Source organism: Larus michahellis, chromosome 6, assembly GCF_964199755.1.
Source record: "Larus michahellis chromosome 6, bLarMic1.1, whole genome shotgun sequence".
In the NCBI taxonomy this organism is placed as follows: Eukaryota; Metazoa; Chordata; class Aves; order Charadriiformes; family Laridae; genus Larus; species Larus michahellis.
The window spans coordinates 40466629-40483692 of record NC_133901.1 but is presented as its reverse complement, the minus strand read 5'-3'; the positions used below and the strand labels follow the sequence as shown (position 1 = coordinate 40483692).

At 40.6% G+C, this 17064-nt stretch overlaps 1 protein-coding gene across 4 annotated transcripts in view; it reads right to left on the bottom strand.

The window, feature by feature from the left end:
• ANK3 (ankyrin 3) overlaps positions 1-17064 on the bottom strand; it is a 381272-nt gene that overhangs the window by 147822 nt on the left and 216386 nt on the right. For all 4 annotated transcript variants that reach the window (XM_074592967.1, XM_074592968.1, XM_074592970.1 and 1 more), the window contains 3 exons: positions 5232-5333; positions 4668-4766; positions 4185-4283 (listed from right to left, as the gene is read on the bottom strand). In XM_074592967.1, coding sequence (XP_074449068.1) covers positions 4185-4283; positions 4668-4766; positions 5232-5333 — 300 coding nt within the window. The remainder of the gene's footprint in view (positions 1-4184; positions 4284-4667; positions 4767-5231; positions 5334-17064) is intronic.

Genomic DNA, 17064 nt, shown 5'->3' with positions numbered 1-17064 from the left:
TAACTGTATACAGGTCACAGCCTTTCAGGAAATGAATTTTTGGGGACTAACATTAAGGCAATATATTTTTCCCTATTCTATGCATTTCTGAAATTCACAGCTTTTAAGTCACTCACAAAACCAAAAGAGCAAAATGACGTCATGAAACATGTCCTGGGACCAAGATACCTCTAAAGGAACTTAACAGAAGTTGCGGATTTGCACCTGAAATTGCTTGGCTTTTGTGTAGCACTGCATGTGCCTCAGTCCAACAGAATCACGAGCTAGTGGTAAATACATTTTATAGTAACAACTTAAAATGTCCTTATGCTATACCAAACTGAGCAGTTTGGTACTGCTGAAGCAACCAAGGAAGCATTAGCAATAAGAAGAACAATCTTTTTCTCCTCTGATCTATCATGATATGTGTTTTTACTCTTTGTACTCCAGCATTACTCTGTCAGACATACCGCTACTAGATTTTGCCTGATCCCTTTCCTTATGGTACTGGCATGGGTGATGACACCATTAAATGTTTTCGTCAGGAGATCAGTGAGGTTTCAGTGGGCTCTGTTAGAGCCCTGTCTTTCCTCTCACTATCTTCCAGATCTCATGCCATTGGGATTTCTGTGAACCTCAGACTTTACTTAAGTAAACTTCCCAGAGAGTCAGCTGCAATGGGGGCAGCACCTTACTTCTTCAGCTGCGTCCCCCTATGACCCTCCCAGACCTCTCGGTCTACCACACACCACTTCTGGTGGTTACTCTAGAGCGTGAAAATAGGACGTAAGGGCTAGTTAAAAATAACAAGTAAAACAGAAGAAAGATTTCATCTGGTTTAAATACCAGAAAAGTTCAGGAAGTGCTTCCATATGAGTGGGTTTGGCTGAGACAGTATCAGCACTCTCATGTCTGTCCATGGCCAGGGCAGACATTTCAGCAAGGTGGAAGGCGCAGGGGGAGCAGCTCAGCAATTGAGCTAGAACAGTTAAAAAGGACAGTGACCTAGATTTTGCAGGACACCAATGGAGCCAAACACAGATGTGCCGAGAAGAGTTTGGCCATATATTTGAATCAAAGAAAAAACACCAACATTCCGGGCTCTGGAGAGATGAAGAGAAACCCTAGCCTAAGACCTATAGCAGTGAATTTCGGCTGAGTTACAGTAGCTGTGCTGAAAACAGCTGAGAGACTTCTGACTGTCACAGCAACGGGGCAGAGTTGCAGGGCACGTGTCCAACACAGAGCACGCAGGAGAGCACAGGTGACCTGAGGCCGAGCATGCAGGCTTCCCTGGCAGCAGAGACAAATAGGAGGTCAGGAGAAAGGACAGTTGGAGAGGAAATGGCCCGAACTGGATGTTTGATCCAAGAGGAACTGTACCATCAACAAGACACCGAGCAGCTGTGAAGCCACATGTTTACAAGACCTGCACAGGCTGCAAGGTCTGTTGCTGTTCCAGTATTTTGATAATTTGGTCTCTATTCAGGAAAGCATCGCTACAAGCATAGAGCAGGCGCTGAAGCCCTACTGGAGCCAAAGCCTAAAGTTAGCAATGTGTTAATGCACTCCAGAACCAAGGCCTAATGGTTTAGTTACCACACAGTCAAAACTGTGCTTAATGAAAAACAAAGAAGCCAGAAAGCGCTTGCTAAGGTACCTAATATGTCACATTACAGGTTATTATTATAGTGAATAGCAGAGTCTGACGTTTTTCCCTATCATTTCATGGCATACTCAATATCTATTTACTAACTCAGCTGGAAACAAAGATTAATTTTTTTGGTTTCAAACATTTGCATTTAGAACGGAAGCAGGAAACACTTCCTAATTATTAGTTTCAGAAAATAATTAATAGGAAAAAATTCTCAGAACCAAGTATTATTCCCATTTGGAGGCAGAGCAGAACCTTTTCTCCTGTGTTAAAATTATTGCTGGGTTTTCAACATCTTTCCCCCCATACTTTGCTTTTTCTTCTGTCTTGAAAAAGGGGCTGAAATTGCCAGAGAGCCAGAAGCCTAAGGAAAGCATTTTGACTTCAATAGTAATAAACGGCCCCCAGAAGAGGTAAAAAATTCAAACTCAGTAAAAATAAACTTTTTTTTTTTTTTTTTTAAGGACAGGAAGATTTGGTTAGAGAAGGCCTTACACCCCTAACACTGGCCCTGTCAGCAAGGTTACCTTCAAGGGAAGTGGAGATAAAGCCAAACTCACAGAAAACAGGGTAAGCATCAAAAAGAAAAACAAACCAAAAAGATCTCTGGGTATGCCAAATTCAGCAGAACTTTCTTCTAAGCTCAGGAAGGGTAAAGTGATGCTCACTACCACAGACGAAGCTGGTCCAGGGGCAGTTTGGTAACAGGTATTGGTGTGGAATGGCCAATATACATCTCTCAAGCAAGGATATCAAAGGCATCCATAAGGGGGAAAAAAAAATAATTATCTTTAATTCTCATATGTTAGGAAAATAAGGGTAACATGTGGCAAAACCTTAGGGTGTATGGACAACGCAGTTATATAAGATGTTTACAATCTCAGATTATTTTTAGTCTCAGGGCTGAATACACAAGTTCTCAGACACAAGCAGAAAAGATCCTTTCAAAGCCATCTTAATTTCTTTAACAGGAAAACCACTGGAAATATTTCTGCTTTGTTCTACTTCTTACCAAGTCATGGAAGATTTTACTTAAAACTACTTTTTGTTGCTGTTGTTCTCTTTAAATTCAAATTATATGGTGCCTGGAATCAAATATTGCTGTATCTAGCTAATATAAAAGAGTAAGAAAGCAGAACTGAGCCACCTATTTCCTTCGTCCAGGTGACGGAAACATGAAAGACAGATCCCAAATAACTAACATTCTTGAAATAGATTCTATTAAACATTTTGTTCATATTATTTGAGAGATCAATAAAAACCCCAACGTCTCTTTAAAATGTAAATTTTTTCATTTCCCTTTTTAACAAACAATTTCTATCCTACCCACATCTTTATAATACAGAAGAATAGCAATATTCTTCTATATATTGGGCCAGATAATAGGGCCAGATGAGAAGACCATCTCTTAATCTGATCCCTTCTCTGACACTGCCTGCCAGGCAGCTCCTGAGCAGGAAGAATAGGAACGGGGTAGGCAGCAGGGACACCTCCTGTGGCACAGCCACTTGGCTTTCAACAATCTGTGGTTTACGCATTTTTTGAGCCAGTTTTTCCTCTGTTTCATTTTACTGCTTTGCTCTTAACATCAGCACTGTTTTCCTTTATTTCAAATTTTCTATAATTGACTTAAATATTCATTCGAAGGACTTGACTTAAAAGCTCTGCATATACTTGCAGTACCTCCCTGTACAAGGAAAGGGGATGAGCTTGATTAAACCAGAGACACTGAATTACATGAAAGAGGATCCCTTTCACTTGAACAAGTTATCTCCCACTCTCCTGTTCTATCAGTGTCTCTTCTGACTCTGTAACAATTAGCAGCTCGTAAGATACTGGAGAGCAGACCTAAGGCCGAAGGGTACATGCTTTGCTGTGCTCCCTGTTATACAACCACCTCCAGTATCCTGCAAACACCCTTGGATGTGCCTCCACTTTCTTCATCTCCAGGGGTGTACATCTGTGTGGCTTCTGGACAACTTAAAACAGAGATGTTATTTTTATGCTTTCTCTGTTGATGAATAAGGCGGGCAACTCAGAGTTAATCCCAATGGATGGCTGACATCCGGTGTGGGAAAAGACCTGAACACAACCTGGCATTTCACTGCGCTGTCGTGCCTATGGGGGAAGACAAGACTTGATGTGTCCCTGGTACACTCTGACCATGTGGCGAGAGGCAGAACAGAAGGGATAGAGCTGGAAGCATTTAAAGTTTTAATTGTATGTTGAGTTACAAGATGGGAATGAACTCAGCACTACACTCACTAAAATGCCTGCTTCACTAATAAAATGGCAGCTGTGTGTTTAAACTTTGTCCTTCCACCTGTTGTTGGTTACCTATGCATGTGGAACAGCCAAAAGAGAATGCTAGGGTTTTTTAACGTTAGCAGGATTACATTCATCTTACTGACTCTATCAAACCCTATTTTCAAGAGCCAGCATTAATACAACGAGGTCTACCAAATATACTATTATTACAGTTTATAAGGGGAGAAGGATTTTAATGTCAGCAAAGTTTTTGATAGTACCAAATGGAGAAATATTACTTTACCTGAGACTGTGCATTAACATTGGCCCGATTTGTAACCAATACTTTGACTACTTCTGCTTGTCCAGCAAGGGATGCTATGTGCAATGCTGTGTTTCCTTTCTGAAATGAGACAGTAATATTTGAAAAGAGTACAAAACTTGAGCTTGAATACATAACAGTACTATCAAGAACGTGTTCCACCTTAAAATATAGTATTTCTTGCAATAAAAGTACTTTTACTAAGTACTTCTAATGGATAAATTATTCTAGAAGGCATGGACAGAAACCCAGACGTGAATCTACAATTTGTTCAGTAAATCTCATCCCTAGTAACCTGTGACATTTACTATAATCTAAAAGATTTCTATTAAACAATTATTGAGAGCACTTCACCAGTGGAAAATGGGCAATTACTGCAGCAGTAATGTCTGTAATCAGTTGGCCGACACTTTGTGCCCATGCCATCGGTGTGAACAAAAGAACAATTAGATAGGCCTGACTAACCTTTGTCGCTGCATCCACACTGGCACCTCGCTGTATCAGTTCAGAGACAACTTCTACGTGTCCTTCTTTGGAAGCGAGATGGAGAGCATTCAACCCATTCTGATTAAAAAAAAAAAGAAGGAAAAAAAGAAAAGCAATGGAAAGGATTGGCAAAGGTTTTCCAGCATAGCAAACAACAGATCAGAAGACAAATTATTGTATCCCAGTGAGAGAACTGCTTCCAAAAACTGTTATTATATAAGAACTAGATTATAAGAAAAGAGTACGAATTAAGTCAGGATATACTAGCTCCGGGGTCTCAAGTTCTGTGTGCTGTCCCACGATCTGATGTAATACAAATGGAATGAAAGATAACATTAAATAACACAACATTGTCCAAATGGAATTGAAATGATGTCTTGGCAAGGGGTAAAAATAAAAGTTTTAACTGGATAAAATATGTAAACATGGCTCATCAAAAAACCACATAAGTTATCACTGACATGAAATAAAAATATAAAGACAAATTTGAGAAACAGTGAGAAAGGTATTTATCCAGCAAATTTGATCAAAATATTCTTCAACCTGATTTGAAATGTTGATGTCCACTCCACTTTTTAAGTAGTCGAGAGCCTTTTCCAAGTTGCCAGCTCGAGCAGCTCTCAGGTAACTTGCATTTGTGTCAGACTACAAGACAAAAAGGAAAAGTCCCGTTAAAAATTACAGCACACTATAAAAATATATTCCCTTGGCAAACAAATTACTACTGATACAACAGATTGTACGCACGTTTAACTAGTCACGAAAGGATCCCAAACTGCCTTATCAAATATGGGTCAAATCCTGCCATCCCTGCTTATGCAAACTCCCTCTGGTGTAAAGAGGCTGTCCGCCTGACTAAGCAGAACAAGATTTGCCTTTATATATAAACGTGAATTATGCAGCACTGTCTAACATGCAAGGGTAGCAGCCAGGGACACATCTGGTATGCAGCATGGAAGATAAACATGGTAAGGCTCAGGACAGGACTCCATGGAAACCACTCTGCTCTTTCCAAAAGTGTCACACCACCTTCAATGTCCAAGCTAAACAGACCAGAGCAGTACTATGAGATCTCACATGCCAGATTTAAAAAAAATCCAAAATACTCAACATTGAAGGACTGGACTACCCGAATGAAAAAACGTCATTCTACAAATTAAAGCACTTTATAATCTAATGTCTGGTTATGTTTTGTTTTGTTTTTCCCATTCTCCCTCATTTTATGGCACGTTTTATTTACAATATCTGTCCACATTCGGTGATGAAGCCAAAAATCCCTAAGTACAGTGCCATTATCTAAACCGCATTTTACTTTTTTCAGCATCTTGCTTTAAAGATAACTGTGCAAATTTGTTTTATGATGACTTCAGCATGAATATAAGGATGGCAGAAAGGATGGTTAAGCCATGAAAGAGATCACTGAAAGTAATTCCCATCCCCAGAGGGTTTTAACAACAAGTTATGCAAATACCCACCAAGGCCGGTTTAGATAATGCTGATCCTGCCTGGGAGCAAGTGGAATGAACTGGGTTAGCTTTCAAGAGGGACAAATCATATAATCTTTGATTTTATCTGTGCCACGGCTTCCCCTGGCATCTTGGGCAGTCAACACATTTTTTTTGTCTCCTCTTCTCCATTGGTACAACAGGAACTGTCTTTTTTTATTTTTCCTCAGTAGCATTTCATAGGCTTACATCACTACAACTTTAAGTGCTTTATGATCCTTTCAGGTTCTAAAAGAGTACAACAATTACCTTCAGAGAAAAAATTAAAGGCAGTAACTGCTGAGAGAAATATAAAACACCCTGGCACCAAAGCTCCGTTACTTATCCAGTACTCAAATCTTTTTTTTTTTTTCATCCCTCATTTTCTGAATTTGCTATAGACATTCCTCCTCTCCTGTCAATGCAGCCACTGCAAAGTGGATGTTCTGTTCAAGCATTGCTTCCAGCCCATTTGAAGTCACCTTCATGTGCAGGATGAAGCAATCTTGGGCATAATGACAGCAAAATCATAAGTGGGTATCGAAGTCTGCTTTCTTCTTCCTACCACTACAAGCTACAAGACTATTTTACTAGTACTTTCAATACAACAAGCTCTCTATTCCAAGGAGAGAACCATTACTTATGGAATCTTCATTTTCTCCCCAGTTTTGCACACATGGCATTCCACTTTGCCATGGCAAGTTACTATCTTACAACCTTCCGTGCTCTTAAATCGTTATTTTCCAAGCACATCACACTGATCATTACAAATCAACTTCTGTAACAAAACAGCCCCCAAATTCCAATGTTTAATTAGGCACTATCAAAACCAAGGTGCTGCTACAAACTACATGGTCAGAACTGTAAAGGCTAGGGGGGAAAAATAGCTGCCTTGAAAGGTGCGGTGAAACACTTTCATTTGGAAGATCATCTGAACTGTGCGATGCAGATTATTACAGGAGACAGGTCATTTTCTCGGTGCTTAGCAACAGCAGCCACTGGGGTAAAAACAGGTCAGCATTTTATCAGCATTAGCAAAGGTATGAGGGAGGACTTAATAGGCCGGGAGCCTTTTTTTGTCACAGTGCAATGGCATGTCTGTTTGGCACAGTCAGCAGGTGGATGATAATTAACATCAGCTGTTTACAGCTGCTTCTGGGTGGGGAAGGGATGCACCAGAGAAGCTTGCTATGGAAAATCAGTTCCCGCCAGTCACATTAATGCACGCCAGGCAAGAAACTCTGCTCGCACTCAGTAACATTTAAACCTTTCTATTTGCTGAAACAAAATGGAGGCAGGGGGAGGCAGAAGGTGTGAGAAACAGCTAATATTCACATTAAGAGCTAACTGCTGTTGCACTGTGGAGGGAGAGCAATGCCTATGTCTTTTAATGACTCCCCTTGGAAGCACTTGCTTGCTAGCGGTGAGGAAGGACAAAGGTTAGGTGACACTTCCAGCCTAGGGAAGTATAAAAATGTTTCCAATCAAGCTAGCTCAGGTGCTGCTAACATGATGCACAAATCTGTTCCTGAAATCCCCCACGCAAACAGCGTGCCCTCCTTTGCCAGTCACCTCTCAAAACTCACTCACTCTGCTCAAACTGTCCAGAAACACCATTGGCACCAGCAGCCAGGTTGCCACCCGAGCAGTGGGGCTGGTGGAGTGCTGGGTGCAGCCGCTCGCCCCTCAACCGGGGCTCTTGCTGCTCAGAGACAGGCTCCCTGCATGAGGGGCACCGCACAGAAAAAGCAGCGCCGACACATGCGGGCACGACGATGACAACAACTAGGAAGCACCCAGAGAGGCTGCCATTTAACAGCACGCCGGGGATGACACAAACTCTGCCACACTTCAGCTGATCTGAGTTGGCACTTCCAGGTTCCACCTTACTGGTTTCCAGTTACTCAAACATGATGCGTGCTAGTGTGTGACACTGCATGAGCTGCCTTCGCAGACAGGGTGTAACACATCCCTGTGCACCGAGAAGGGGGAAAACCTTTTTCTTTTTTTCTGGCCTTGGCTAAAGCTCCCAAGCCCTCAGGCTGGGCTAACTCACCCTTTCTGGGCCACCAGGCACAGAAATGTTGAGATTTGCACAGAGGCTGAGGTTGTACCGTTGTGCAAAAAATTCAACAGCGTTTCTGGGATTCTCTCCATCCGCTAGTCTCTGCCATAAGCAGAAACAAGCAATAACATTAGAGAGAAAGGAGAGCCAACGTCTTTGAAAACCAAAAGCAATTGCAGCCCCTCTAAAAGCAGCATTGCCAGCTTCCATTTTCCCTATGTCTAAGGCATTACCTTCAGACCTGCTCAGATAGAGAAGAGAGTTTCAAGCTTTTTCTACCTTGAAAAATGCCTTGAATACCCATGGTTTTAAGTCATTCCACTTCCAAAACCCAGAGCCAATGAACACTATCCAACTTTTACAAAAGCTAAACATAGGGGTGAGTAAAAATGGATCAAAATCATCAAACCAAAACTTTCACATTTCTGAACCTAATTTTTTTGTCAACTTTATATTTTTATTTCAAGCCTAAATTCAATTTTTTTTTAAATACCACAACAGAATAGAAAAATGTAATTTCCAATTAGCAATGTTTTGTTTAAAACAAAGCCTTTGGGAGTCCCCTGATAGAGCCTGGAGTTGCCCCTGTATTGCAGACAGGAGCAGCATCAGAGCCTAGGCTCAAATCACTGAAGGATTTAAAAGATCAAACAAGCATAACAATAACGTTAATAATTATTTATCTGGATTGCCATCGTGCCTGGAAGCCCACGTCAAAGACTGATCAAGGACCTGTTATATTAAATGCATTAAAAACCACAGCACAGGGGGGAAAAGGATTTTAGGTTTCCAACCACAGCTCAGGACACCCGGCGCGGGTAAGCGCTCCCTCTGTAGTAACTATCCTCAATATACCCATTTCCACTTTCCATGCTAGTTGGCAGCCAAAAGATGAACCCCACACAGACAGCATGTCTACAGGACATTCCCTTAACAGACCTAATAAAAATTTTCTCCAATGCTAATTACTTAAACCTCAATATTCCCAAGAGGCATTCTATACGCTAGCAATCTATTCAGATCCCTTTGTTTCTTTCCTTTTTTTTGGTAATCAATCCCAACATGAAATGAAGATGATAATTGGCTTTTGATTCTCCACTGCCTTGACAAATATCAAGAGAACAACAAGCACGGGACATACATCAAAGCACCCTGAATCTTAGATGTTCTTGCAGCCAGACACAAAGATTGCAACCCTTCCTCTTTGCAGAGGATCCCTGTTGTCAGGCTGTGTCCCCGAAACCTTTCCCTGCTCCCTCTTGTGCTCCCCTGGAGATGGTACCTTTTCAATCTCTATATCCAGACTCAAATTAAAAATCAATATTCTTACAAGTGTTTTAATACTTGGAGAGAGAGACCTCAGAACCTGTATACAGCATTTAGTTCTGGAATAGCTATTCAGACAATATTTTAACAGCGGCTTTATGAGTACTGATGCATTCATAATATCTAGCTTTTTCTTCACAGATGGCATGACTTCTCCCCTCGCCCCCTGTACTTTCTTGGTAGAAAAAGAGACTGTTTCTAGTTTTAAGAGATGTGTAAACGTAGATGATTGGCTAAATGAATGCAGTTTTTATGCAATGTATATTTCTTTTAAATTTGTGTATTTCCCTTTAAAGTATACTATGCTATAAAAAGTCAATTCTCTAATGTACAGCAGGCTGATGAGCTTGCCGACTGCAGGCTGCCTGCTGCCCACAACAGGTTTTCCAGTCTGGAGCTCCTTTCAACGGCCTTCATCCCAGAGACATGTCTGGGAAGGGCTGAGGCTGAATAAGCCGCGCTGGCAGCAGTATTCCATTTCCCAACGCTTCTTTACCCTAAGATCCTCTGGTCCTGCCACAGGACGGATGGCAGAGCCTGCGATGGGCAGGGGTAAGACCTGAGAACTATTTCCCCCTTTTGAGGAAAAGCTATGTGAGTTAAAAACCTTTCTATTACAGGGAAGACTAACTCCTAAGTCACTTGGATATTACCTTAAGCCTCCATTTTAAAACAGAAAATGCTGATGCTGACTCACGCTAGCAAATATAACATATTCACTATCTTTTTCTCTAAGTGCTCCCAGTGAAGTAAGAGACTATTTAGCATGAGTAAAGACAAAAAACTATTAGGAAATTTGCTCTGACTGTCAACCCAGTGTCTGGCCTGGTTTTTCCATGGAACTAGAGAGGGCCCTCTCAGAAAAAAGAGAATATGTATTATTTAGTGAACCCTCAAAAGTGCAAAGCCATTATTTTCAACATGCACAGCCCCCCTCCCATCCTGATGGTATTTTTATTATGCTCATCTCTCTTTCCTTTGTGTTCTGCTTACACTGGCTTCTTTTTCAGATTAAAAATCCCATCTTTTTTTCACATTGGGAGCAGGGTTTTGTTTTTCACTCCATCTTTAACAGTAGCTGTTGTGAAGGGAAACCCCCAGCAGGTTCCCATTGTGCAGGAACAGGATGCATTTTGGCTTGAGTCCCAACAAAAAGATGCTAACCATGCCTAACATTTGTTGTGGGGGGAAGCAATGACCTCATTTTAAGGGATGAACTTATGTTACTTTCATTTGGGAACGTGCTCAACAAAACTAGTCTTGCAGCAGAGATGATCTGAGGAAACAGATGATAACATTTTTACCTATTTTGATAAGGGTGGGCTTACTGCTACTGATGGCATTTTTTTTTTTTTTTTGCAATAAGGCTCAACTCTGATGGGCACTAAGCACTACACTGGAAATTGGAGGTCCCTGGCATTTCTTAGAATTTGCTCCTGTGTCAATTTAGAATTTTCCTCCAAGCAAATATGTTACACTCACTTGGGAAGGGATGAAATTTTATTTCAAATGAACGATACTGGCCAGTTAACAGCAACGTCTGAACCATGTGAAACAAACCAGTCATATAATTTTCTTGGGGAGACTCCATTCTACAAGCAGCTGTATCCTTCGTATCTCCCCACTACCTCATAACTAAATCTGTATTTAAAAAAAATGCACTTTTATCTTCTATATTAGAAAGGGGGCTGGTTGCACTGGATGAGATCATCTTTGTGCTCATGCTTTACATACCATACTACCATACGTGTTTTCTTCTGATAAGAATGTGACAGCCTGGGGCCAACTTCTATCTGCAGCTCTGCTGTTAATTATCCTTCAGAGAGATGCTTTTGGGATCACAGCCCTAAACACAACCACAGGGCAACAGGAAAAGCTCCATTCCTACTGCCTGACAATTCAAAGGAAACATTTTTCAGCTAGGGAAGCTATTTTGAATATAATTGCAGAATGAGAAACAATTTAATTATTGGTCGGAAAACCAAGCAAATCCCTCTAATTGTTTGCCTTATCACGCAACTTAATCATCAACTTTCTTTGATCATATTATTGTATTGTGCATTATAAAGTAGCGAAAAATATGACACTATTTGGAATGCCCCCGTAACTGGCCCTATTCCAACTATGTAACTACAATATGCTTTCCACAACTTAAAAACTACACCGGTTTCAAGGCTGCATGAAACCCCTCTTCTTGGTCACACCAGTGGAGGCTAAAACACCTCACGTTTCTGCAAAAATTGCACGTGAATCTATAATCAACTGCATTTACAACAACTGAGGCTCTATCCTTGTACAGCAGTCAATCTTAACGTGCTTGTACAGAAAATATTTCCTGAAAATCACACGTTTAAGCAGTTCAAAACAGAGTGGAAAATGCATTCTAGATTCAGCTCCTCCTTTCTAGAAATCCTTGACCAAACCAGGAAAACATCCAAGCAAACAAATAAGCCTCTTTCCTTGCTAGACCACAAGCCAAGGAAAGTCTCTGACATGCAGGTTTAGTGTGTACCGTTTTCAGGATCACTCGCACCACTCTAATTGTTAAGATTCTGTCTTGGCAAAATACTGAATCTGTGCTTATTGTTACCACTGAAAATGAACCACCTCTAGTGCAGTGGAAGATGCTTGAAAAGGACTCAGAGCCTGAGATGTTAAGGCTGGTACATACAACAACGTTTCACAGCTTCCATTATCACTGCCTTTAACAGCATCAAAAGGTCTAGAGCAAGTTGTCTGCTTTCAATGACAAACATCACCAGAAAAGCTACAACGCAGTTTTCCTACTGTATAAATTGCTTCGACTTTACGCATGCAGTCTTCTTCAGCAGACTATAGATCTAGTCAATCCTGTAATTTACGACGCAACTAACCCAGCCCTGGGTGTCTTTAAATGCCCAAACGACTGCTTCCTAAGGAAGTTCAAGCACAAAATCGAAATGAAAAGTAGCTGTTATTCTCTTGGTTTTCTACAAAGAGCAGAGGGAGTTGCGATTTTCAAGGCACAAAAACCACATACAGAGTTAGACGGGAAACCTTTGCCTAACATCCACATGTAACATGTATAACACATCGAACATAACATCCAAATTGAAAGTGCCCCTAAATCTGTCACCTCCATATTATTTATTTTTCACCACAGATATTCAACAAATACAGAACAATTTAGCTGCAATTTTAACAAAATTAACATCTGACAACTCAACAGAAATCAACAGAGATCAAGCCTGTCACACAGGGACAATGTTCAAACAGGAGACAAGGGTCTATGCAACTTCCCATACTCTTTCCCAGTTTGTGCAGATGAGGTTTTGAGATTTTGAAACACAAGTTTGATGTGTCAGTTTCACCTGAAGAATTTATGAAAACAATTACTAGTATGAATGTGTTAAGTTAGTAACAACAAAAGCAAGATCCTAATTTTCCAGGACTACCAAAATCAATGTAGTGTCATCTGCATGACACAATCTTTCTAAGTATGCGTGAACAACAAAACACAAGAATTATTTTCTTTTAACAGGAAATTAAGATTCCTTTAATACTGTCTTTTCAGTTACCAGACTACCCTGTATGACGAGACAAACTTGAATGACAGAGTAAATTGGCTCACGCTCTGTTCAAGATCCTAAAACCAGTAAAATCACTGGTTTCACCAGTGAACCACTGTGCTCCATTAGAAGTGCGCAATCAGGCAAAGGATCAGGCCCTTTGTGACCAACTCACATGTATAACCAATAGAAAGGATCTGATACAACTGAAGGCAAAAGATTTGAGCATCTAAAATTCAAGATTCGTTCTCCAGGCTGACAGCCCCAACTTCTAGAATTTTATTTCAAACTCTGGGAAGAAACTCCTGAGCCTGTAATGACTCATCTCTCACTCTCTAAAGTTTTCCTATCATCCACTTACAAGTGAAAAATAAATCACTGGCTTTCATAACTGCTACCACAGTCACAAAGAGCTAGAGAAGGGCTGGATGTGCTTCGAGGGTTTCTTCTTATGTTGATATTCACCTGAAGACAATAACTCTCTTCTATGTCAAGCCGGATGAGATGCCATTGATCTCAGCACTGCTGTTTTTCTCTCGGAAACTGACTACCCAATGAGCACGGAGATAATTTAGGTACGTCTCAGGCTCAAATTTAAAGCCATTTCCATGCTAAAGTCACATTCTTCAGATCACTGCATGAATTATGTCAGTCAGTCCACCTCCTGTTCTCTGTGTGCATCTGATTTTAGAATCAGGATCCAGAAAGGAGGGGGAAAAAAATTCAGCAACCCTCTTCAAAACATTTTTAAAGTCTATTTATTTGTCTGTAATTTCAGACAGGAAAAAAATTCATATAAACCTAAATAAGACAATAATGCCGATTTTAGGGAGAGAGATTTTATTCACTCAAAACAAGGTCACTACAAAAATATATAAATACGCTTCAATCAGATGTGGTGAAGTGGAAGTTGCTGGTATTAAAGTGGAGCAAACTGCATGTCAGTGGAAGCGTAATGCACATAAATATTCCCTAAAACTACTGTCGTTAACAAGCTACAGGAACTACAGACAAGGTACATAACCTCTTCTGTAGCTGGACAACTTATTAAGAGCTTTCAGTACAGTGAAGTCAGAAGTTTCCCGCTCTCTTTCTGCCTTTCCCCCTTATGCCTGTTTTTGAATGCATCTCTCATGCAAAACCAAAAATAATTCGGCCTTGGAAGTTTGAACAATATTTAATTGAAAGATTGTTTGAGGTAAACCAGTCAAGCCATTTCTGAAGTGGCAAAAACACATGCAGAACCACACCAATTGACACTGCAAATCCCACATGTAATTAAAGTTTACGCTTTTGTAGGCTTAAGGGCATTTGAATGGCTAGTTTCAAAGCTACCTACTGGAGTTTAAAATTTTTTGACACGTTGTTCAGGATTCTTACAGGAATTACAAACCTTTATCAGTTTATACGTGCCAAAGTATAGGTTTCCTAGCAGGGATTATGACCTCTCTCAGAAGCTAAGAACATCTTCCAATTTACACACCTGAACACCTTGTTGAAGAGAGCCTTGGCTGGAAAAGCCCAAGGACCTCATGTGGCAGATACAGAATCTGAAGGGTCAGTGGAAATTATCTAAAGAGTTTCCAGGTACTAGGAGGACTCCTGGGTCAAGATTTGCAACACAGCCATAAACCTGCGAGCAGTCAGTTCTACAGGGCTGGTTGGAGGCATCACATGAACTTTGTCATAGCAGTTTACCTTAGGAGAGCTTGTAACAGTTACAGAACAATCTGTTCTGACACATCTTTGTAGAAATGCTGTGAAATATATATGCCCTGGTACAATGAGAAAGAGTCGATGGAACCAATAAACTGAAGGATTCGAACATCTCCCTAGAGCGAGAGACTGGCTCAGGTAGTTTTGGTTGTTCAGGAGAAAAACCTAGCCAGCACTTCCCAAACTCACGAGGGCAATTGCACATGGGAGAGTTAACAGTTCTCAAATGCAGGAACTGCGCAACCTGCCAGAAGACAATTTTAAGTGCAATCTGGAGATGTATGAGACCTATTGGAGAATACCATCAGCGAATGCTCTGGGCTGTGTTGGCTTGGTCATGTCCTTCTACAGGAGCTGTTATCTCCCTGCTTGACCGTAACCTGCCGTATCTTGTTTTCCATTTGATTCTGCTGTCACGGATATGACCCAGAAACTCCAGATCCATTCTGTAATTCACTGCGTTACTATAAACCACAAAGGCAAGGCAGAGCAAACCGGAGCAGGTGTTACGCACGCTGATGTTTGTTACTGTTAGAAACATTAAGGAAGACTTGTCGTCTTTCTCCCGGGCGTGATGCCATATGACGCAGGCAACAGCGCTCTGTGGCCCGCCCAGAGCAGTGAGGCTGGACACAGCAGAGCCACCAGCCTCCACATTTCCCAGCACTCCCTTTCTCCTCCTCTTCCGTCATTAAACACTGACAGTCACTGTTGCAGATTTGTGAAGTGGCATGGAAGGTTCAGTGATAGCATTTGTTGGGGCTGTCTAGATGAAATGTATTCAATGGTGTATGCAGCAAACGTCGTTTATACAAAATGTTTTGTTCCTCACTCCACATATTCCAGATTTGAGAATTTGCTCAGATTCCAGTGGAAAAATTGCTTTTCCCAGCCCAAGCACCAAAATCTGTGAGCAAAAACTACAAATCAAAGCCCTATAATTGTTATCAAGAGTTTTAAAGTAGACTCAAGTACAACTTTAAATACACAATTCTGTTTTGAAACAGGAGTTGTGTAAACCACCAGGATCAGGATTTACAGGTACAAACAGGATGAAAACAGTATCAGTGAGAACAGTCTTAGCTGTATGGGGTCTTTGAGACAACAACATAGCTCCGTTTTATTCTTAAAGTAAGAAGAAATTACCAAATATAAAGATATATCACTGCAAATTAGGTGGTGCCATTTTTGCACAATCACTGTGCAGATACAGAACTGAACTAGTATTTTTCTGGCTTTCAAAGCCACGGTGCACTAGAGAGTTGGAATTCTGTAGAAAAGCCCTGATGATCTGAACATCACAGGAGGGACTTCTAATTTTTTGACAAAAATAAAAACAACAGAACTATTTGAACATTTTCATTCACCTGAACCAGACTTCATAGTTTATTTTTTTATCTGAATATTACCAGTTTCCTAGCATCAGAATAAAGTATGTTTGGAAAACACATCATTGTTTAACTGAAGTAAATAATGATATTTCATTAATGAATTAATGCTTTTCAAACCGGGCTAAAAGACTTTAACTTTATTATTTTAATAAACACAGATTTAGAATTAGTTATTCATTTGACCACGAGAGTGAAGATCAGTTTATTATACGCTTATAGAAATAAGTTATGACAAACAATACTGCCTACCAGCCCTATGCAGTAGTGTCCCCTAGATCTGATGATAGAATAAGCCATTACTATACACTGTTAATTAAAGCATCACTTCTGAACAGCAAATCTATAGGATAAACACGCAGCAGTTTGTTTCTCACCTTACACCTAAAACATACATGGCAACCTATAGGACACTTAGTAAGTATGGAGTAAGAATCAAAGTCTGCCATTAACAACATCATCAAGAAAAAACTTACAAAACAAATATATACTGTACCCCTTCTCCATCGCTCAACTCCATTTCAAGTAGCTACTACATCTTCAGTAAACAATGTATATACTAACAGGAAGATCAGTTTCTATGCAACTTCTAACAAACCCCTGTAAATGTAGAGTAAATACCATTCCGTTGCAACACAGAGGGGCAGAGCATACCACAGACCAGCACATCGCCAACGCCGCAGCTCGCCGGCAGCGGGATTTTCAGTCTGCTCTCCTCTCCAAACTGTTGCACACAGAAACTAGCAGGACCGCATCAAGTTCTGTGCTACTGGGGCTCATATAAAGCATCAGCCAAGATGTTTATCACCCTAAAGACTGATATTACTGTGTGAAAAAACAGGAGAGAGT